This window comes from Tetrahymena thermophila, assembly GCF_000189635.1.
Source record: "Tetrahymena thermophila SB210 genomic scaffold scf_8254636, whole genome shotgun sequence".
Lineage (NCBI taxonomy): Eukaryota > Ciliophora > Oligohymenophorea > Hymenostomatida > Tetrahymenidae > Tetrahymena > Tetrahymena thermophila.
This window is the reverse complement of record NW_002476405.1, coordinates 142,126-166,898: the sequence shown is the minus strand read 5'-3', so window position 1 is coordinate 166,898 and position 24,773 is coordinate 142,126. Positions and strand designations below refer to the sequence as shown.

The following is a 24,773-nucleotide window of genomic DNA, read 5'->3' as shown; positions in this document are numbered from 1 at the left end:
AAATATTATTTATATTTTATAAAAAAAATGGCCATCTCAAATATTTCGTTTTTGAATTAAGAGTTGAATAATTTGAAAGATTTTTATCAAATAGAAATAAATATTTTAACATTTTTGAATATTATTCATATTAATATAGTTTCTCTTTCCTTAGAATCCCATTCTTAAGTCTTTTAGAAATAGAAATATCTTGAACCAAGGAAGAAATTAAAAATGAATTTTAATTTTAAAAATAAATATCATAAATAAATGTATATAGTATGTATTTTTCATGCTAAACTAATTTTTATTACTATTATTATTAACTTTATTTTGACTTTATTAATGGAACAAAATAAAAAATATTTATTGCTGAATAAGGTTTTTTTGGTAAAATAGCTTAAAATATTTAGAATAATGAATATATATTACACTAAAATGTCATTTTTATAGTAATACCTCTAAAAATAATTTAAATATATTGCATGATAAATCCAATATAATGTCCAAAAAATAGTTTCTACTAATATGAAAGATCAACATAAAAAGATGATGTATGAGCAATTAATATTCTTCATAAAAAAATAGAGAGTATGTTAATCTTTGCGATGAATTATGACACCTCGCAAGCTATAAATATTTACGAATAGTAAGAGAATAATTTTTAAAATCTTTGTTTGAATAGTAATTAAGAAGAAAAATGAAAAGACACATAATTGAATATCTTTTAAAATTGTTAGATTTCAAACAAAAAACAGAAAAACGATTTTTGATAAATTAACTACAATTAGTTAGATCTTTATTTTTGTTATATTTTTCTGAGAGTTTTTTATTTAAATCTAATTACAATTTAAAAAACCCACCAGGTATTTATTTGCTTTTTTAATCAAATATCTAACTATTTTAATTTTCAATTGTAACCTGTTTTGAAGAAAATTTTAGAATTTGATCAAAGAGTTTTTTCCAAAGGTTTGATTAAATCTACGAAATATTTTTAAAAGAAATTATAATAGTCAATATTTTTGTTTTTAAATCTTAGAATTTTTTCAATTTAAAAAATAATGGTTTAAAATAATTTTTACTCTGTTTAAGCAAATTTAAAAAAATGAAATTAAAATATTTGTGAATGAATATTATTGCTAGACTTTGAAATAAGCTTTAATGTATGGAAGATAGAAAATATTTAAATAACTTTAAAAATCCAATGTAACATTCAACCCTAATATATTAATCAATAAAGATATAAATATCTAAAAAAAACTTTCAAATTTCATATTAGAATATTATTCTTACCCAATCAAAATGAAAGCAAAAAAATCTAATTTTAAGAGTCTACAATTTATTTAAATAAAAACTGTAAATTGATGCTTGATATTATTCCTTCAACTTACTCTGCTCTAATTAAAAAAATTTTCAATTTATTATACTGTAAACTTGTTAATCAAAATATAAATGTTTTACTTTTTTAATACTAATATAATGTTCGAAATAATAAAAATATTCTAAATTAACCAGAAAAATGACGCAATTCCTATCTATCTTTTGATTTTAATTTTTCTATTTTGATTTCTTTGTTCTGGTATTTTCTAATTAAATTTGTAAATATCATTTTGTTTGTTTTATAATGATAAAAGATATTCTCCAATCTAAATAAAAATCGTTGAGTTGGTTCTTATAATATATCTCTAAATTGAAATCCAAAATATTGAAAAGAAATTTATCAATAGTCGACAAATTTTATGAAAAGCGCTTAAAAAGAGTTGCTTGAATTGACATAGAAAATATATTCTAATATCATTTTTAAAAAAGTAATTTATTGAAAAAAAATATTTTCTCTCTAAATAGCTAATTTAAAAAAAGGAATTATATTTTTATCAACACATTTTTTATTTAATTACATTTAGATTATGCGCGTAACAAAAATTATGTTTGGTATGTTTTTCTCAAAATAATATATTGTTGAGAGACATTCTATTTTTAAAAATATAAATGTCAATAAAATTAACTGTTTTCATTATTGATTCAGAATGTTATTTTAAATAACTTATTAATATTTTACTCAAATATTTTATACTTACTATGTATTGCTTAGCATGTTATTACATATTAAATCTGGTAACAATACTCCCTCATAATTTATTTTATACAAGTAGTCCTTATACAATCTCATATGGCTACCACATTAGAGGGTATAATTTATTGTAATAAATATAATTATATTAATTCAAAATATCTTATCTGAAAATGTATGTATTAAAATTTTCATTATTGAATAATGACATCAAACTACAGCTATAATATTATGGTTGTTTCTTAACTCTTTTAATAAAATGAAAATCTTATCCTCTTTAATAATCAATTTTAAAAATTGTGCTTTTAAAGCTAAGTTCTTCATATAAAATATAAGATGATCTAAAAGGCAAAAGAATTTTTAGCTGCTGTATTCAATAATCATGGTTTTTCCTTCTAAAAATATGCTTAAAATAAAATAAGTAAAAATAAAAAACTGATTTTGCTATTTTATATTTTGAAAGGTATTATTGAATGATAAAAAGAAATGTAAGAATGGGATATTAATTATTTTACATCTTTCAAAACAAATTAGATTAAATTCGAATACAATCATAGATAGAAGTCAAAAAATTATAGATTTAGATATTTAAAAAATAATTGTTAATTGTAAGAATGTGTGATACATAGAAAAATTAAGCACTTGATAAAATAGTATGATTTTTTAAAACTAAAAAACACCTAACTTTTTCTGATTAATTTTTTAACTACCTAATCTAAGGAAAAACTTCAAAGTTTCCAAAATTTTTAAATTAAAATCTGGATTAAAGTATGAAGCAAATAAAGGCAAAGATATTCTTTATAATCAAGCAGTTTGGCCCTTTAATTTGTATGGATGTATTAAAGCTATTCATTTATCTGAAGAAAAAAAATTATATTGATAGTTCTGAATTTTTTTCTTCAGATCAAAAAGAATAATAGAAAAGAAATAGCTTTATTTTATTAGTGTAAAATCTATAATAAAACAAATTCAAAATGTTATTTGGTTTTAATTTATTAAATTGGAAGGTTAAAAATGTTATTTTCATATTTTTTATGAAACAAAAGCAAAAAATCTTAACTTGCTTAAATATTTGAATATTTCTAAAATTCAAAGAAATAAATACATATCTAATATTTTTAAAATTTCCTTTTACATTTTAAAAATGAAAGCGTAATACTATTTATTTTCATTTTATATATTTTATCTTCAACTTAATGAATAATTCATTTGTAATTAGCATTTTTTTCTTCTATTTTTAAAAACAAATATGAAACAAATTTATTAGTGAGCTAAATGACACTATTTTTTTATTGTACTGATATAATCTAATGACTAATTTAAAATATCTTTTAATTATTATTTGAGAAAAAAATTAAAAAGTTAAGAGTAATTAATTCAAAATATTAGAAATACACCACTATTTTTGTTTAGAAGATAATTTAGATATAAATCTAATTAATTGTTTTAGTACTAACTTTTTTATTAATTTGAAATTGCAATTGAACAAATAGTCTACAAATTATATGAAAAAATTTGATATTTGAGTGTTCGAATTACTGTTTTCAAAGAAAACAAAAACATTAATTGACTCTTTTTAAATTTCTAATTTTATTATATTTGTAAGCTAACTTAAATATTTGTTTTCATAGTACAACTATGATATAACTAAGCAAAAAGAATATTTATTTATTCATTCATTCATATTTTATCTACCAAAGCTCTTTATTTAGTTTTAATATTTATCATAGTCTTAAAATTTATTTTCATTTTTGAGTTTTAGTAATAAATATTATTTATATTTTTTTAAAAAATGGCCTTCTCAAATATTTCGTTTTTAAATTAAGAGTTGAATAATTGAAAAGATTTTTATATCAAATAGAAATAAATATTTTAACATTATTGAATATTATTGATATTAATAGAGTTTCTCTTTCCTCAGAATCCCATTGTTAAGTTTTTTAGAAATAAAAATATCTGCGAAATTTAAACATTTTTCTTAATTTTGGGGGTTAGTATAATTTGGATGAACTAATCAGAGCTTACAGTATTTAAATTTTAAATTTTTGAATTGCTTATATAAATTCAATTTTTTAGCTTTTTTTTGTATTTAATATTCGTAAAATTGAAATTGCAAAGGATTACTCTAATTAAAAAAATTACTTTTAATTTTGTATATAAATATCATATATAACTGTAAATAGTATGTATTTGCCAAGCTAAACTAATATGCCTTTTTTTATTATTATCAACTCTACTTTTACTTTTTAATGGGATAAAATAAAAATTATTTATTACTGAATAAGGTTTTTTTTTGGTAAAACAGCTTTAAAGCTTTAGAATGAAGAATATGTATTACAACTAAAATGGCATTTTTATAGTATTACCTCTAAAAATAATTTAAGTATATTGCATGATAAATCCAATATAATGTCCAAAAATAGTTTCTACTAATATGAAAGAAAGAAAAACATAAAAAGGAAAATAGAAGATGTATGAACAATTAATATTCTTCATAAGAAAAGAAAGAGTATGTTGATCTTTGCTAGGAATTATGACATCTCACAAGCAATAAATATTTAAGAATTGTAAGTTATTCTTTTTTTAAATCTTTGTTTGAATAGTAATTAAGAAGGTAAATAAAAAGCCACATAATTGAATATCTTTTTTAAGTTTTGGATTTCTAACAAAAAACATAAGAAACAATTTTTGATAAATTAACTATAATTGGTCAGAGCCTTATTTTTATTATATTTTTCAGAGAGTTTTTTATTTAAATCTAATCACAGTTTAATATACCCACCCAATGTTTATTTGCTTTTTTAATCAAATATCTAACTATTTTAATTTTCAGTTGTGACCTGCTTTGAAGAAAATTAGAATTTAGTCAAAGAGTTTTTTCCAAAAGAATATATCTATGAAATATTTTTAAAAGAAATTATAATCATCAATATTTTAGTTTTTAAATCTTAGAAAATAAAGGTTTAAAATAATTTTTACTGCGTTTAAGTAAATTTAAAAAAAACGATATTAAAATATTTGTGAATGAATATTGTTGCTACACTTTTGAAATAAGCTTTAATTTATTGAAGATAGAAAATACTTAAATAGTTTTAAAAATCCAATCTTACATTCTAACCCTAATTTATTAAGAATAAATACTTAAATATCTATAAAAAAATTGTCGAATTTCATATTAGGATCTTTTTCTTACCCAATCAAACTGAAATCAAAAAAAATTTTAATATATGGAGTCTACAATTTATTTAAATAAAAACTGTAAATTGATTTTTGATATTATTCCTTCAACTTTCTCTATTCTAATTTTTAAATATAATATACTGTAAACTTCCTAATCAAAATATAAATAAAATTTTAAATGTTTTACTTTTTTAATACTGATAATACATATCTAATATTTTAAAAAGTACCTTTTTCATTTATCAAAAATTATAATTAATACTGTATATAATCATTTTAAATATTTTATCTTCAACTTAATGAATAATTCGTTTGTAAACATGAAACAAATAATATTAGTGAGCTAAATGACTCTATTTATTGTATTGATAAATTCTAATAGCTAGTGTAAAATATCTTTTAATTATTATCTGATAAAAAAATTAGAGAGTGAGGAGTAATTAATTCTAAATTTTTTAAATATATGAATTTAATTACTTTTTTATTTAGAAGATAATGTATATATAATTCTAATTAATTGCTTACTAACTTTTTTATTAATTTGAAATTGAAATTGAACAAATAGTCTACATAATTATATGAAGAAAATTTGACATAAGACTGTTCTAATTACTGTTTTCAAAGAACATAAGCACTAAATCGACTCTTTTTAAATTTAATAATTCTTGTAGGCTAACTTAAATATTTTTTTACATTATGATATAAATAAGCAAAAAGATATCATTTATTAATTCACTCATTTTTTATATACCAAGCTGTTTGTTTATTTAGTTTAATATTTATCATAATTCTAAAATTTATTTTCTTTTTTTTTGAGTTTTTTATTAAAAAAAAGCTCTCTTAAATATTTTGAACTTTTGAATAGCTTTTTTATTCAATTTAATAACTTTTTTTGTATTTAATTTTTGTAAAATTGCAAAGGAATAATATAATTTTAAAAATACATTTAATCTTGTAAATAAATATCATATATAATTGTACATAGTATGTATCTGACATCTTAAAATAATATTATTTTATTATTATTCACTCTATTTTGACTTTTTAATGGAATAAAATAAAAAATATTTATTTCTGAATATGGCTTTTTTTGGTAAAAAGATTTAAAAAGCTTTAAGATAAAGAATACTACTCTAAAATGGCATTTTTATAGTATTAACTATAAAATATAATTTAAAGTTTAATGTTGCACAATAAATCAAATATAATGTCCAAATATAGCTTCTACTAATATGAAAGAAAGAAAAAGGTAAAAATGAAAAATATTTTTAAATAAGGTAAATTTAAAAAATAGACGCATGAAAAAATAATACTCTTCATAAGTAAATAGAGAGCAATGTTGATGCTTGCTAGGAATTATGACATCTCGCAAACAATGAATATTTAGAAATTGTAAGTAAATAATTTTTAAATCTTTGTTTGATTGTAATTAAGATAGTAAAATCAAAAACCATATATTTGAATATCTTTTTTAAGTTTTGGATTTCTAACAAAAAACATAATTAATAATTTTTGATAAATTAACTACAATTCGTCAGATCTTTGTTTTTATTTTATTTTTCTGAGTGTATTTTATTTAAATCTAATCTTAATTTAAAATTCATATCAAGTATTTATTTTCTTTTAAATCAAATATCTAACTATATTAATTTTCAAAATTGAAACCTATTTTGGAGAAAATTGTCAAATTTAATCAAAGAATTTTTTCAAAAAGTATTATTATATCTATGAAATATTTTTAAAAGAAATTATAATCATCAATATTTTTATTTTTAAATCTTAGAATTTTTTCAATTTAAAAAATAATTGTTTAAAATAATTTTTACTGTGTTTAAGTAAATTTAAAAAAACTATGTTCAATAAAATATTTGTGAATGAATATTGCTTAAAATATCTTTAAAAAATTTTATTTTTAACTCAGATATTATATGAATTGGGTTTGTATTTATAAACCATAAAATAAATTATATTTAAAAAATAAATTTAAATGTTAATAATACGTTAAATATTTGTTGATCCAAAAAACTTAGTTTTCCTTACCTGTCTTTTCAAAAATAAAGAAAATCTATAAATCTTTTATTAATAACTATTAAAACTCGAATTTTGAAGAATTTATTTGATAAAACTTTACTAGAGCCTCACCCCATAATTTATAAATATATCTTTACTAATTTATTTAATAATCTGATGATTTATTATTTTGATTATTTTTAAAGAATTACACTAATCTTAAAATCAGGTTAATAAATATTTAGTATAATTGACTTCTACTAATTTAATTGTTATCAATTACTTTATATTAATTTTTTTAAATACTGCAAAAAAAGTCAGATATATATAATTAATTAATTAAGAAAACAATAAAGATATTAAATACTTAAATCTAGAAAAAGAAAATGATTAAAAAATTAATTACACTTTCACTTGCAGTAACATTCATATTCGCTGATACAACTAGTCCAGGTTTAGAGGTTTAGTGTAATACTTCTGATTAAACTTTATGTGGTTCAGCTGGTGGTAGTAGCTGGATTGCAGGTTCATCTGGCAAATCAAAAATTTCTGATTGTAGTGCCGCCAATAGTTTAACAAATATTTATGACACTTTTTGCTTATCTTGTGATTCTTCTCCCTTTGCTAATAGCGGACAAAATGGTTGTCAAAGTACAGCTGCTAGTGTAGGATTAAAAGTTCCATGTTAATAAAATGATAATTGTAATAGCTGTGGTACAGTTTCACTAGCTTTTGTATGGTCTATACCCTCTAGTGATTTAAATAATTGCTAAATAGCATCATGCTTAGCTGCTCCTTTACCAACTTCGAATTTAAATGATAATTTTTGCTAATCATGTGGTGGTACTAATATATTTGCTAATACAGATAAAAACGCCTGTATATTAAGTAGTAACTCTTGTATCTCTAGAAGTAAAAGTATCCCTTGGGATGATGGGGACTGTAACAAATGTAATACTGGTAGTACTAGTAATGGAACTAGCTTATACGCTAACAGTGATGGTTCATCTTGTGTTGCAGTCCAGAATTGCTCAAGACAATCTGGTTGGAATGATACAGATTGTAATGCTTGCCATATAAGCACTAGCACCCCAACATTATTATATGCTAATAGTGATGGCTCATCATGTGTTGCAAGCTCAAGTACTTGCTCAAAAATCTCTGGTTGGAATGATACAGATTGTAATGCTTGCCATGCAAGCAGTAGCACCCCAACATTATTATATGCAAATATTGATGGTTAATCTTGTGTTGCAAGCTCAAGTACTTGCTCAAAAATCTCTGGTTGGAATGATGGAGATTGTAATGCTTGTCATGCAGGCAGTACCACCCCAACATTATTATACGCTAATATTGATGGTTCTTCTTGTGTTGCAGTCCAGAATTGCTCAAGACAGTCTGGTTGGAATGATACAGATTGTAATGCTTGCCATGCAAGCAGTAACACCCCAACATTATTATACACTAATGCTGATGGTTCATCTTGTGTTGCAAGCTCAGGTACTTGTTCAAGACACTCTGGTTGGAATGATACAGATTGTAATGCTTGCCATGTAAGCACTAGTACCCCAACATTATTATATGCTAATAGTGATAGCTCATCATGTGTCGCAGTCCAGAATTGCTCAAGACAATCTGGTTGGAATGATACAGATTGTAATGCTTGCCATATAAGCACTAGCACCCCAACATTATTATATGCTAATAGTGATGGCTCATCATGTGTAGCAAGCTCAAGTACTTGCTCAAAAATCTCAGGTTGGAATGATGGAGATTGTAATGCTTGCCATGCAAGCAGTAGCACCCCAACATTATTATTCACTAATGCTGATGGTTCATCATGTGTTGCAAGCTCAGGTACTTGTTCAAGACACTCTGGTTGGAATGATACAGATTGTAATGCTTGCCATGTAAGCACTAGTACCCCAACATTATTATATGCTAATAGTGATGGCTAATCTTGTGTTACAAGCTCAGGTACTTGTTCAAGGCACTCTGGTTGGAATGATGGAGATTGTAATGCTTGCCATGCAGGCAGTGCCACCCCAACATTATTATACGCTAATATTGATGGTTCTTCTTGTGTTGCAGTCCAGAATTGCTCAAGGCAGTCTGGTTGGAATGATACAGATTGTAATGCTTGCCATGCAAGCAGTAACACCCCAACATTAATATACACTAATGCTGATGGTTCATCATGTGTTGCAAGCTCAGGTACTTGTTCAAGACACTCTGGTTGGAATGATACAGATTGTAATGCTTGCCATGTAAGCACTAGTACCCCAACATTATTATATGCTAATAGTGATGGCTCATCTTGTGTTGCAAGCTCAGGTACTTGCTCAAGGCACTCTGGTTGGAATGATACAGATTGTAATGCTTGTCATATAAGCACTAGCACCCCAACATTATTATACGCTAATATTGATGGTTCTTCTTGTGTTGCAGTCCAGAATTGCTCAAGACAGTCTGGTTGGAATGATACAGATTGTAATGCTTGCCATGCAAGCAGTAGCACCCCAACATTATTATACACTAATGTTGATAGTTCATCTTGCGTTGCAAGCTCAGGTACTTGTTCAAGACACTCTGGTTGGAATGATACAGATTGTAATGCTTGTCATGTAAGCACTAGCACCGCAACATTATTATATGCTAATAGTGATGGTTCTTCTTGTGTTGCAGTCCAGGATTGCTCAAGACACTCTGGTTGGAATGATACAGATTGTAATGCTTGCCATGCAGGCAGTGCCACCCCAACATTATTATACGCTAATATTGATGGTTCTTCTTGCGTTGCAGTCCACAATTGCTCAAGACAGTCTGGTTGGAATGATACAGATTGTAATGCTTGCCATGCAAGCAGTAACACCCCAACATTATTATACGCTAATATTGATGGTTCTTCTTGTGTTGCAGTCCAGAATTGCTCAAGACAGTCTGGTTGGAATGATACAGATTGTAATGCTTGCCATGTAAGCACTAGCACCCCAACATTATTATACGCTAATATTGATGGTTAATCTTGTGTTGCAAGCTCAAGTACTTGCTCAAGGCACTCTGGTTGGAATGATGGAGATTGTAATGCTTGCCATGCAAGCAGTAACACCCCAACATTATTATATGCCAATAGTGATGGCTCATCTTGTGTTGCAAGCTCAGGTACTTGCTCAAGGCACTCTGGTTGGAATGATGGAGATTGTAATGCTTGCCATGCAAGCAGTGCCACCCCAACATTATTATACGCTAATATTGATGGTTCTTCTTGTGTTGCAGTCCAAAATTGCTCAAGACACTCCGGTTGGAATGATGCAGATTGTAATGCTTGCCATACAAGTAGTAGCACCCCATAATTATTATACACTAATGTTGATGGTTCATCTTGTGTTGCAAGCTCAGGTACTTGTTCAAGACACTCTGGTTGGAATGATACAGATTGTAATGCTTGCCATGTAAGCACTAGCACCCCAACATTATTATATGCTAATAGTGATGGCTCATCTTGTGTTGCAAGCTCAGGTACTTGCTCAAGGCACTCTAGTTGGAATGATGGAGATTGTAATACTTGCCATGCAGGCAGTGCCACCCCAACATTAATACATGCTAATAGTGATGGCTCATCATGTGTTGCAAGCTCAGGTACTTGCTCAAGACACTCTGGTTGGAATGATGCAGATTGTAATGCTTGCCATACAAGTAGTAGCACCCCATAATTATTATACACTAATGCTGATGGTTCATCATGCGTTGCAAGCTCAGGTACTTGTTCAAGACACTCTGGTTGGAATGATACAGATTGTAATGCTTGCCATGTAAGCACTAACACCCCAACATTATTATATGCTAATATTGATGGTTAATCTTGTGTTGCAAGCTCAAGTACTTGCTCAAAAATCTCTGGTTGGAATGATGGAGATTGTAATACTTGCCATGCAGGCAGTACCACCCCAACATTATTATACGCTAATATTGATGGTTCTTCTTGTGTTGCAGTCCAGAATTGCTCAAGACAGTCTGGTTGGAATGATACAGATTGTAATGCTTGCCATGCAAGCAGTAACACCCCAACATTATTATACACTAATGCTGATGGTTCATCATGTGTTGCAAGCTCAGGTACTTGTTCAAGACACTCTGGTTGGAATGATACAGATTGTAATGCTTGCCATGTAAGCACTAGCACCCCAACATTATTATATGCTAATAGTGATGGCTCATCATGTGTTGCAAGCTCAAGTACTTGCTCAAGGCACTCTGGTTGGAATGATGGAGATTGTAATGCTTGCCATGCAAGCAGTAGCACCCCAACATTATTATACACTAATGCTGATGGTTCATCATGTGTTGCAAGCTCAGGTACTTGTTCAAGACACTCTGGTTGGAATGATACAGATTGTAATGCTTGCCATGTAAGCACTAGCACCCCAACATTATTATATGCTAATATTGATGGTTAATCTTGTGTTGCAAGCTCAAGTACTTGCTCAAGGCACTCTGGTTGGAATGATGGAGATTGTAATGCTTGCCATGCAGGCAGTGCCACCCCAACATTAATACATGCTAATAGTGATGGCTCATCATGTGTTGCAAGCTCAGGTACTTGCTCAAGACACTCTGGTTGGAATGATGGAGATTGTAATGCTTGCCATGCAGGCAGTGCCACCCCAACATTTTTATACGCTAATATTGATGGTTCTTCTTGTGTTGCAGTCCAGAATTGCTCAAGACACTCTGGTTGGAATGATGGAGATTGTAATGCTTGCCATGCAAGCAGTGCCACCCCAACATTATTATACGCTAATATTGATGGTTCTTCTTGTGTTGCAGTCCAAAATTGCTCAAGACACTCCGGTTGGAATGATGCAGATTGTAATGCTTGCCATACAAGTAGTAGCACCCCATAATTATTATACACTAATGTTGATGGTTCATCTTGTGTTGCAAGCTCAGGTACTTGTTCAAGACACTCTGGTTGGAATGATACAGATTGTAATGCTTGCCATGTAAGCACTAGCACCCCAACATTATTATACGCTAATATTGATGGTTAATCTTGTGTTGCAAGCTCAAGTACTTGCTCAAGGCACTCTGGTTGGAATGATGGAGATTGTAATGCTTGCCATGTAAGCAGTAGCACCCCAACATTATTATACACTAATGCTGATGGTTCATCATGTGTTGCAAGCTCAGGTACTTGTTCAAGACACTCTGGTTGGAATGATACAGATTGTAATGCTTGCCATGTAAGCACTAGCACCCCAACATTATTATATGCTAATAGTGATGGTTCATCTTGTGTTGCAAGCTCAGGATCTTGTTTAAGAAAATCTGGTTGGACTGATTAAGATTGTAATGCATGCAATGCAAATACTTCCAACTCAACGTTTATATACGCAAAAGCAGATTAATCTAGCTGTTAAACCTCAGTAGTGTAAGGTACTAATGTGTAATGCTAAAGTAATAAATCTTGTTCTAATTGTGGCAGCTTCACTAATTTTACTTTCCTTCCATCAGGATCAGATACCTAAAATTGCTATATTAAGTCTTGCTTAGCTGCTACAATGCCTACAACTAATTTGAATGATTATTTATGTGGTTCCTGCAATCAAAGCAACAAATTTGCAAATGCTTACAATACCAATTGCGTAAATTCAACAGGAACCTGTAGTAGAAATTCTGGTTGGACTGACTCAGATTGTAAAGTATGCTATGCTAATGGCACTAATTCTGCAAATCAATATGCTACTGCAGATTAAAAATAATGCATCTCTAATAAACCTAGTTAGTCATCAGCAGGATAAACATCATCATTACCCTCATCATCTATTATATTAGCTTTTTCAAGCTTAATAATAGCTTGCTTACTTATTTGAAAAGAAAATAGTTATTTATTAAAACTATAATTAAAAAAATTAATTTTAAGATTTTTGACTTATATATTTAATTATTTTATGTATATTTGCTGATTTGATTTTAAAAATAAGTCTTTATAAACCTTTCCTCTATTTATTATTAAAGATTATAATTAAAAGTATTCAAAAATAAATAAATAAATAAATAAGTTAAATAGCTGATAATAAATTTATAAATAAATATCATAAAATTTTTGTTTATTTAAGATAAACTTATAGTAGAAGGTTAATTTATAAATTTTAGTCTCTGGTTTAATTAATTAGAAAAATCATTCAAAGTGTATTTTTGGTAGAAATGAGAAACCAAATAAAATAATTCAATTCAATTTTATATACCCTATATTATTCAATCATTTTTTTTTTCAAATTTTCAAAATTTTTGGTTTCATAGCTTCAAAATTTATCCTAAATAAAATTGAATTAAAATAAAAATGGCTTAGAACTAACAACTTCAAATATATTTTTATTTAATTTTAAACTCATTAATACCCAAACCACTAGATTTTAATTAGGTGTTTGGCTATAATTTATTTTGACATTAACTATCACTCAATTTTAAAACAAAAAATTATACTTTTGAGAATAAATAATTACTTATCTTACAAACAATAAAACTAGTTTCATAAAGATTATGAATAAGTTTAATTTAATTTAAAAAATTACTCTTTTTTAAAATATATCTAAATATTTTACATCTACTTTTAAAGAAGATTAAAGCTAAAATATTAAATGAAATTATAAAAATGAGAAATAAGCTTTCTGTATTTCATTAGTATAGATAAAATTAAGAAGATTACTTTAGGAAAATATTCAATAAAATAACTTCTATTATTATAAAGATTTATATTCATATGCATTTAAATCTTTCCTAAAATAATCTTTTTTCCAGGCCTTTTACCAATTTAAAATTAAAAATCCATTTTTAATTTCTGGTCTAAGCAATTTTAAAAAATATCAGTGTTTATTTATTACTTTCTAGCTACAAAAATGATAATTTCAATACATTTACATACACCCACTCTCTTAATATATTTAAACTATTAAAAATAATTATATTGATTTTAATACTTATTTGTATTAATATATTTATTTATTAATTCATTTATTGATTGAGTAAATACAAAATATTTTTAAGTAATTTAATTTCTATTTAATAACAAGTTTGAATGAATTATGTAGCTTAAAATGCAAAAATTAGTTTCATTGCTTTTTGATTGTTTTTTTAATTGATTAAATTGTTTTCAAATAGATTCTAATTGCATTTTTAAAAAATCTTTTGGTTAATTAATTTAAAATAGTAAACTAAATTAAGTAAAAAGAGTAATAAATACTGAATTAGTTATTGAAAAAAACTCTATTATTATAAATCTTAAATTCAACTAAAAAAGACAAACTAGCCTAATCTTAAATTATTTTTAGTAATTTACTAAAAAAATCTAACAAATAGCATAAAATTTTATAAAGAAAAATGAAAATTTATGTTTCTGTTTTAGGATAAAATATTCCATAAATAATTATCTTTAGTTTTTTTAATTAGAAAATATTTACAGCTATTTAATAAAGATATTTATTTTATTTACTGTACTTACTTATTTATCGATCTATATATTATAATTTTTAAATTCTAAAAAAATGAACGTTTATTTAAATAGCGGATTAATTAAAAGTTAAAAATTATTTAATAATTATGAAATATTAAAGTATATATCATTAAGCTATGAAAAAGTACAAATTTTATGTTTTTTAAATAAAAATAATAAATACTTATGAATTAAGTTTAGCTATTGATATCAAATTTTAATTTTTAAATTTAAAATACCATTTGTTTATGTTTATAAAAATATATAAAATTTGAAAATAATTTTTAATTTTATATGATAAAAACAAAAATATTTATCAATATTTAGTCAAATAATAGAATCAATAATTTATTTATAGATTTTATTTATTTAGCTTTGAGCAGTAAATTATGTCTAATTTGTAGTGCTTTTAATTTAGATTAAGAAAATTTTACTATAAAAACCATTCAAAAATACAAAATATGATTAATAATGATATTAAATAGGAAATACAAAGAAAAATAAACAAATTTTTTAACTTTGAAAGTGATGTAAAAAAAAATAACTGACCATAAATAACTAAAATGTTATTTATTTAAATAAGAAATATTAAATTGATTGAGCTTATAAAATATTTTGTTTATTTACTTAACTCTATTATTTCATTAAAGCTATAGTCTATAAATTCAATTAATAATGTTTTATAGTTGTCAAAAATAGTTCTGCTTGTTACTAATTATGAACACTGATAATATATTAAATAAACACTTTGGTTTTTATACTTTTTAAAATCAAGAGTAAAATAATATAATAGAATGTAAATTTAGTAGCATTTAAAAACTTCTATAGTTTTCACATATTTAAAATTTATATTTTTTTTTATTACTAATAAATTTGAAACATTTTATTTGCTAGAAAATCTATTCTAAAATAGTAAAATGAAAGATTTTATATGAAAAAGAAAATTTTTTTTAATTTATCAATAAGGAATGATACTAAATATTATATTCATGATAAATATATTACTTTTTTCATCTAATTTACTCTAATCGATCGTAATTTACATAATTAAATATTAATTAATTTTCATTTTTTATTAAAGAACATCAATTATTAAAACTTAATAAGTTAAAATTTATCGATTATAATCATTAGTTTAATTCAAGCAAGTAGAGATAGTGACGCATTTCTTGTAGTTAGTATTCAAATCTTTATTAATTAATTCAAAAAGAAAACAAAATAAATAGTCTACAAATTTTATTAAAAAATTATTAGTAAATTACATAAAAAAGCAACAGCCTTATTTCACTTATTTAATTGTAAACAATTTTAAAATATAATAAGGATATTCATAACTCATTTATAATATATTATATTACTAAATAAGGTTTTTAACCTTAAACTAGTCTCTTTCTATTTTAAAAATGACCTAATAGTTTTGATTAAGAAATGAGAAAGTAAGGTATTATCTTCCATGCTAAATTTCAATTCTAATTTAGAAAAATATCTTACTTTTACAAAATATAACAATATCAACTTTTTTAATTTAATATATTGGATTCACTATCAATAACCTGCAAAAGTCTTTCAATTTGGCATTATGCCTAATCCTATATTCTTATGTTTTTAAAGGAAGATAAAGAAAAAAACAAAAATAATATGAACAAATTAGTATTGTTTTAGTAAAAAGTAACAATTTTAATGAACTTTAAGAAAGATAAATGCTGTTGTATTTCATTTTATCAAGTAAATAATAAAGAGTGAAAAATGAGTCAATATAAACAGACAAATTTAAAAAACCAACAATAAATATTTGGCCTTGTGAAAGAATAATTTATGAATGTATTTTTGAAAATATTATGTAAGGTCATTGAATAGACATACAAGAAAATAAAATCTATTGTTAAAATCTTGAATTTATTTTGAAAATAAAATGAGTATACACAGTTAGCATTAGCAAGCACATATTAAATCCCATATTATTTTATAAAGAAAAAATTATTTATCATCTTTATGATGTCTATATCAAAATAATATATAATTCTTTCTATAAGTTTTTCAATTAATTCTTATATAGTTATAACTTTTAATGAATTGAAAAATTTATCTAAGATTGTTCTGTAATTTGTAGATCTTTTAATTAAGAATTAATCAAATTGCAATCAAAATAAAAAATACAAAATATCTTTTAAGCGTAAAATAATCTTTAATAGCAATTCTAAAATTTTAGTCATCCTTTCAAAACTAAGAAAAGTGACATTAAAATATTTAAAAGGTAAAAATCACAATTTAAAAACATAAACTCGAATAAACTTCGATTGAAGATTGTAATTTAAAATATTTTACTTGTACCTATTTTCAACATACATTCTAAATTTTTAAAATAATAATAATGGAGATGTAAATAAAAAATTAAAATTTTGTTAATTTTGAATCTGGATTATTAGTAAATTAAGTTGAAATTTTTTCTATTTTAGATATTCGATAATTAATTTATGTAAACCAATTTAGGAACCTACATACCATATGAAACTTCAATCTATTTAAATAAGATTCATACAATTTTAAATTAATATAAAAAGTTTGTTTCTTTTTCTATTAAATTATAATAATGAATAAAAATCATCATTCATTTATGGCTATTAAAAATTTTAGTGTTGTTCATAATATTTTTATTTTCTGACCCTGAATAAATTACTAAATTATTAAAATATATTTAATTTTTTATATAATTGCCCTCCTTTTTTAAATCTTAAAATCTTCAATTGTGCCCTTGAATTAAAAAATTTAATTTGATTGATAAATACAAAAAAAAAAAAAGATATTTTTTATTTACTTTTAAAGTTAATGGATACGTGATGTTTTTAAATTGCTATAATTTTGAAAAAGTAACAAGATTAAATAAGATTAAAAGGGTAATATATGGAAATTTTTTTAAAAAGTGTAGATAGATACATTTTATTTAATTTCTAATTATTAATTAATTTATTTTTTAAGTAGAGATCCATAAAAGGAAAAATGTAAGTCTCCAAATTTTTTGTCATCAAATCAGAATAAAAATATTAAAGTAACAAAACTAAAACATAGTCAAATTTTATTATTGTGAACCATCAATTAAAAGATTTTTATAGTATTTTTATCCTAAAATTTACAATATTTGTATTGTTAAGTTATCTATCAAATTGATCTATCTATCTGATAAAAATACTTATAATGAACTCTCTTTTCTCTTTACAAATTAAAATATAAAAAGATTTTAAAATAATAAAAAATATCAGCTTGATTATATAAGCTTTTAGTAGACTCATAAAATATCATTTACAATTTATTTAATATATTTTTTCATAAATTAAGAGTTAAGATAATACAAATGACTTTTATTTTGAATGAAGTTAAAAAAGAATAGTTATTAACATATTTCAGGTAACTAAAATGCCTAATGTTAATATTAAATTCTGATTTATTTTTCTTTAATTCATGCTTAAAAAATATAATTTACTAATTTAATTTTTAGATACATATTTTTCAATCAGTCATTTAGGTTTCTAAAACTTTAAGCAAATAAATCATTTTATTTTGTAATAATTAGCTTTAGAGATCTAAATTAATCTACTTATTTATCAACACAATGTAACTATATTTGTTAATTATATTTTATTTTAATTTATAAAGAAAAAAGTATATAAAAATAAATAGAGATATATTGATTTGAATTTAAGTAATTAATTTATTCGATATTTTTAATTAGATCTGATATTAAAATAAATTAAATTCATACTGATCTATCTTTTCCTATTTTATATACCTGAATTATTAAATCTGTTGATATTGATAAGTGTAAATAAAGCACAAAAATCAATAGTGCGTAAATCAAATTAACAATTAAAAAATAATATTAAACATTATTTGTTATTATTATTAAAATAGAGGTTTTACTAAATCTCAACTTAAAATATAAAGATTCTTTATCTAAATTACAGTAAAAAAAATAATTAAGAAACTTTCCAAATATAAATATATGTAGAATTATTTCATTTTTTAACTTAATGAATTGAATTTCATCTATATTTGCTTTGGTATACTCAATAAAATATTTTCTTCAAATAAATATAATCCGACTTAAAAAATCTATTTTGAATTTTAAAAAAAATGTTTTAAAGAAAATTCTATTAGAAGCTAAATACAATAAATAATTAATTAAATTTAATAAAATAATCAAATCATTCACATTTAATACTTAGAAATATAACCTTTATAATCTAAGTAAGCTATTTTTTAATTTAAGGTGGTTAATTAAAAAGAAAAATCGATTAATAGTCTACAAATTAGAAAAATAGATATTCTTTCCTTCTTTTATACTTCTTCTACAATAAGCTTATAAATTAAATATATTTAAAATTCTTTCATTTTTAATTTAGCGAATTAAATTTCATCTATGTTTGTTTTAGGATAAGTCAATAAAATATTTTCTACTAAAAAATATAAGCCTACTTATAAAATATATTTTGAATTTTTAAAAAAATAATCCAAAGAAAATTTTATCAGAAGCTTAAGACAATAAATTCTTAATTAAATTTAATAAAATAATCAAATCATTTACATTTAATACTAAGCAATATAATCTTTATAATTTAAGTAAGCTATTTTTTAATTTGGAAAAATTGATTAAAAGTCTACAAATTAGAAAAATACATATTCTTTCCCTCTTTCATACTTCTTCTACGAAAAACTTGTAAATTAAATATATGTATTTCCATTTTTAAAGTTGAATAATTTGGATTTAGAAACAGATGATAGTGTATATAGTAATTATGTTTAGCTTATTTTTTGATTATAAGTTTATAATTTAACATTTTCTAACCTATTTTAAATTTAATAATAACTTTATAATAAAATTGAAAAATCTGTATTGAAGTATGTTTCAGTTCTAAATGCCTTATTTATTTTACATTTGCCCTTGAACAAGAGTTAAAAAGGTCTTCAAAAAAAAATTATCGATTGCTTTTAATTTAAAATAGATTGAGGTTAATTTCAGGTTTATAATTAATCTATTCAACCATAGACAGATTTAATAAATTATTGCCAGGGTTCAAAATGAAATAAAAACTCATTCTATAATTCCAAAGTGCCACCTAAAGCAACTAAAAAACTTTTGAACTTCATAAAACTTTTTTAGAGCCTCGCCCCTTAATCTAAGAAATAATTTTTATTAACTTATTTATTTTTTGATCTGATAAATTTTAACTTTTACTTAAAGGTACACAGATATGAAAATCAGGTTAATAAATACCTAGTGTTTTTAATTTCTGCTAGTTTAATTGTAAACCAATTCAATCAATTCTTTTATTTCATAAATTTCAGTTGATTTTTTTTAAATACTGTAGAAAAAATCAGATAAATATAATTAATTAATTTAGAAAACTATAAAACATTAAAAACTTAACTCTTAAAAAAGAAAATGATTAAAAAATTAATTATACTTTCACTCGCAGTAACAGTCATACTTGCTACTGCTACTCCAGGTGCAGATGTTTAGTGTAATACTAATGATTAAACTTCATGTGGTTCATCTGGTGGTAGCACTTGGGCACAAGGAACTAATCCTGGCAAATCAAAAATCGCTGATTGTGGTAGCATTGGTTCTAGCTTATCTAATGTTTATGACACTCTATGTACATCTTGCGTTACTGATTCTAAAAACTATGCTAATAGTGCTAAAAATGGTTGTCAAACTACTGTTGCTACTCCAGGAGCAGTTGTTCCATGTTAGGCATCTGGTGCTTGTACTACATGTGGTTCAATTTCACCAGCTTTTGCATGGTCTATACCCAGCGGTGATACAACTAATTGCATAATCACCTCATGTTTAGCTGCACCTTTCCCAACTAGCAATTTAATTGATAATTTTTGCAAATCATGTGGTGGTGCTTCAGGAACTTATGCTAATTCTTATGGTACATCTTGTGTTGCAAGTACAGCTACATGCTAGAACACAAGAAGTGCTGCTTGGACTGACTCAGATTGTCAAAAATGTAATGCTGGTGGTGCTAATTCTGCAAATCAATATGCTGCTGCAGATTCAAAATCATGCGTTTCTACTAAACCTAGTTCATCATCTTCATCTTCTGTTATTGTTTTTTCATGTTTAATAGTTGCTTCTTTACTTATTTGAAAAGAAAATAGCTATTTTAGAAAAATTATATTAAGAAAATAGACTTTTGAGATTGTTGGCCTATATATTTAATTATTTTATGTATGTATGCTGATTTGATTTTAAAAGTTATTCTTTTTAAACCTTTATTCTATTATATTAATATAAGTTTATAGCCAAAAGTAATATATGAATAAAAAAAGCTAAATACTAAGTTTAATAATCAATATTATCAAAATCTTTAGTTTATTTAGAAACAGGAAAATAATATATAGCTTAATTTAAGATCAAATGATCTGATAAATATATTAAAATAGATTCAGATTGAATTATAATAAATATATAATACTTCAAAATTAATCAAAACTTTATATTTTTTTTCAAAAAAAATTTAATATTAAGTTATTATAGTTTGTAAAATTTATTCTAAAAAATTGAAATAAAAAACATGTGTTTGTTTAAAAGTTGATAATACTTTGATAAGTTGAGATTAACTTAACAATATTTTCTACATTTAATCTTATTAAAAAGGTTTAATAAACAAATAAATTTGAATTATTAAGTTATGTTGAAAGAAACCTTAATTATTAATTATATAATACTATAACCCCTCAAAAAGGTTCACCTACTGAATTGCCAATATCAAACAAAAATCCTAAATTATATTGTAATTTTTGCCTAATCTCGAAGAACAGAAAACCAAATTTCATATATAAAGTAGACAGTGAGTTTAAATCAGGTCTCATTCATTTTTGAATTAAAAAAATTTTTAATCTTAAAAAAACACTTTTTTATTTGAAAATTTTTTTAGAAAACTAATAAATACCAATTAATCGTCCTCTTATTATCCTTATAATTTTACTTGAATTTAAAATTTCAAGAAGCAACTAACTTTTGACATTCATATAACTTTTTTAGAATCTTGCCCCTTAAACTGAGAAATAATTTTTACTAATTTATTTATTTATTAATCTGAAAAATTTTTAATTTTTCTTAAAGGGATTACACAAACATTAAAATCAAGTTAATAGATACCCATTGCTTTTAATTTCTACTAATTTAATTGTAAACCAATTCAATCAATTCTTTTATTTGATAAATTTTACTTGAATTTTTTTTTAAATACTGAAGAAAAAGTTAGATAAATATAATTAATTAACAAGAAAACAATAAAACATTAAAAACTTAAATCTTAAAAAGAAAATGATTAAATAATTAATTACTCTTTCACTCGCAGTTACAATCATATTTGCTGCTGTAGGTTCAGATGTTTAGTGTAATACTAATGATTAATCTTCATGTGGTTTATCTGGTGGTAGCACTTGGACTGCAGGAACTGGAAATGGCAGATCAAAAATATCTGAATGCAATGACATTGATGGTAGCTTAACCAATGTTTATGACACTATATATTCATCTTGTCCTGTTAGTTCTAAAATCTATGCTAATAGTGCAAAAAATGGTTGTTAGACTACTCCGGCTATTCCAGGAGCAGTTGTTCTATGTTAGAAATCTTGTACATGTACTACCTGCTGTACAATTTCACCAGCTTTTGTATGGTCTGTACCAAATGGTGATACAAATAATTGCATTATCATATCATGCTTAGCTGCATCTTTCCTGCTAGTAATTTAGTTGATAATTTTTGCAAATTATGTAATGTGGTGGTGCTAAAGGAACTTATGCTAATTCTAATAATACATCTTGTGTTGCAAGTTCAACTACATGCTAGATAGAGCTCAAGTACCTCTGGTTCGACATTTCCATATTGTAATATTTGTAATACAGGCACTGCCACTCCAACACTATTATATGCTAAAGCAGATTCATCAACCTATTAATCCACTATAAGTCTTTAAGATAATAATGTCTGTCCCATGTCAAAATTCTGGCTTTTGTACTAACTGTGGTAGTTTCACTAATTTCGCATTCATTCCATCATAAGCTGATGCTTAAAATCGTTATGTTAAATCTTGCTTAGCTGCTTCTGTGCTTGCAAGTGGTTTGAATGATTACTTCTGTGGTTCATGTAATTTTACTAACAAATTTTCAAATGCTTATGGAAACGCTTGTGTAAATTCAACAAAAGTTGCACTATAAATTCTGGTTGGGCTGACTCAAATTGTATAAATATGTAATGTTAGTGGTGCTAATTCTGCAAATCAATATGCCGCTGCAGATTCAAAGTCATGCATTTCTACTAAACCTATTAAATAATCATCTTCAGTTATTGTTTTTTCAGGTTTAATAGTTGCTTCTTTACTTATTTGAAAAGAAAATAGCTATTTTAGAAAAAGTATATAATAAAAATAAACTATTCAGATTGTTAGCCTATATATTTAATTAATTGTTTTATGTATGTATGTATGTATGTATGTATGTATGTATGTATGTATGTATGTATGTATGCTAATTTGATTTTAAATTATTGTTTTTATTCCTTTATTCTATTTTATTTATAAAAATTCAAAGTTAAAAGTACTAAATTAATAAAAAGCCAAATAATCAATTTAATAATGAATATCATCTAAATCTTTAATTTATGTAGAGGCAGATAAATAATGTCTGTATTAATTTGAAAAAATTTAACCTGATAAATTTTTAAAAATTTATTACAGTTGAAATGTAATAATAAATACCTCAAATGGCAATATTATTTTAAACTCGGCCTCGGATGGAGTCACCTGTCTGGTATTGTAAGCCACTACCAGAAAACATTTATAAGGTAATTTAATAAAAAGGTGATTTAATAAATATTTGAAACAATATGATATATAATGTATATTTTTAATTCTATGTTATTAAATATATTCAATTTTAAAATAAAAATTTTTGTATATTGAATAATACTACTTTAATTAAATTTATTTTTTTATGATACTACTCTTTCAATTCTATATTAATTTAAAAAATATATTATCACTTTTAGTTTAGCCTATATAAAACGAGAATGAAAAACTAGAATATATTTTAGGTGGTGCAAGGAGAAAAACATAAAATTATTACTAAAAGGAATCAATTTGAATAAAAATTGATGATAACTATATATTTTATGAGCATTTTGATTTTAAAAGTAGATGAGTTAGAATAAGGAAGTAGCATATATAACAAGAATCATATTAATAATTAATTACCTAAAACCTCTTGTTCAACAGATTTAAGATGAAAGATCTTTAGATGCTTGTGATTTTTAGCTATTTAATTAAGTAAAATAATGGTTACCTGATGAATTCACCCAAAATAATCATAAAAATAATAACAGAAAACTAAATTAAATTCCAAAAAATAAAAATAAAAAGACTTTAAAAAAGTATATTGAAAGAATAAGTCTACACATAGAAGTAAGAGGAGATTAATATAAGTATTTAATTAAGTAAATATTTTATTTTCAATTTATGATTTGTTGTTTATTATATATTGTAAATACTTCTTGGAAACTATAAGTACTTATTTATTTATTTATTAATTTATTTATTTATTTAGTTTTTTATTAATTTACTAAAAATTTATTTGTTTATTTTTGCATTATTGAAAATTTAAAATAAAATATTTACTTTAAGAAAATGTATGAATATATAATTAAATTAAAAAAATGTTTCCTAAACAAAAATTGAGTTAATAGAATATGCAACATTAATTTATGTCATTTAAAGTAATTTTTCATAAATAACTTTTATGAAATTATTTTAAGATTCCAATAAAAGAGAGTGAGTATTAATGAAGATTTATTTTATTTCAATAAAAAAATGAAAAAGAAGAAAAAAAATAGTTTTTGTGCTTACTGCACCAGTAATTGTATAAAAAAACTAAAAATTTTGCTTGTAAGATACAATAAGCAGAATCCACTCATCTTAAATTAATTTATAACAGGAGAGCTCTAACTAAATATTAATTATTATGAAAAACTATTT

The 24,773-nt window shown here is 24.0% G+C and overlaps 3 protein-coding genes across 3 annotated transcripts; all 3 read left to right on the top strand. All coding sequences in view use genetic code 6, as the record gives it.

The window, feature by feature from the left end:
• Positions 1–7,626: 7,626 nt before the first annotated feature.
• TTHERM_00489480 (cell surface immobilization antigen) lies at positions 7,627–13,113 on the top strand (the record flags this gene model as incomplete). The annotated part of the gene is made up of 1 exon (XM_001016824.1): positions 7,627–13,113. One exon carries the CDS (start codon positions 7,627–7,629, stop codon positions 13,111–13,113), a length of 5,487 nt encoding a protein of 1,828 aa, XP_001016824.1.
• A 7,056-nt stretch (positions 13,114–20,169) lies between these two features.
• On the top strand, positions 20,170–20,883 carry TTHERM_00489470 (cell surface immobilization antigen; the record flags this gene model as incomplete). The annotated part of the gene is made up of 1 exon (XM_001016823.1): positions 20,170–20,883. One exon carries the CDS (start codon positions 20,170–20,172, stop codon positions 20,881–20,883), a length of 714 nt encoding a protein of 237 aa, XP_001016823.1.
• Positions 20,884–22,065: 1,182 nt separating this feature from the next.
• On the top strand, positions 22,066–23,133 carry TTHERM_00489460 (cell surface immobilization antigen; the record flags this gene model as incomplete). Its single annotated transcript, XM_001016822.1, has 1 exon — positions 22,066–23,133. One exon carries the CDS (start codon positions 22,066–22,068, stop codon positions 23,131–23,133), a length of 1,068 nt encoding a protein of 355 aa, XP_001016822.1.
• Between the last annotated feature and the right edge of the window lie 1,640 nt (positions 23,134–24,773).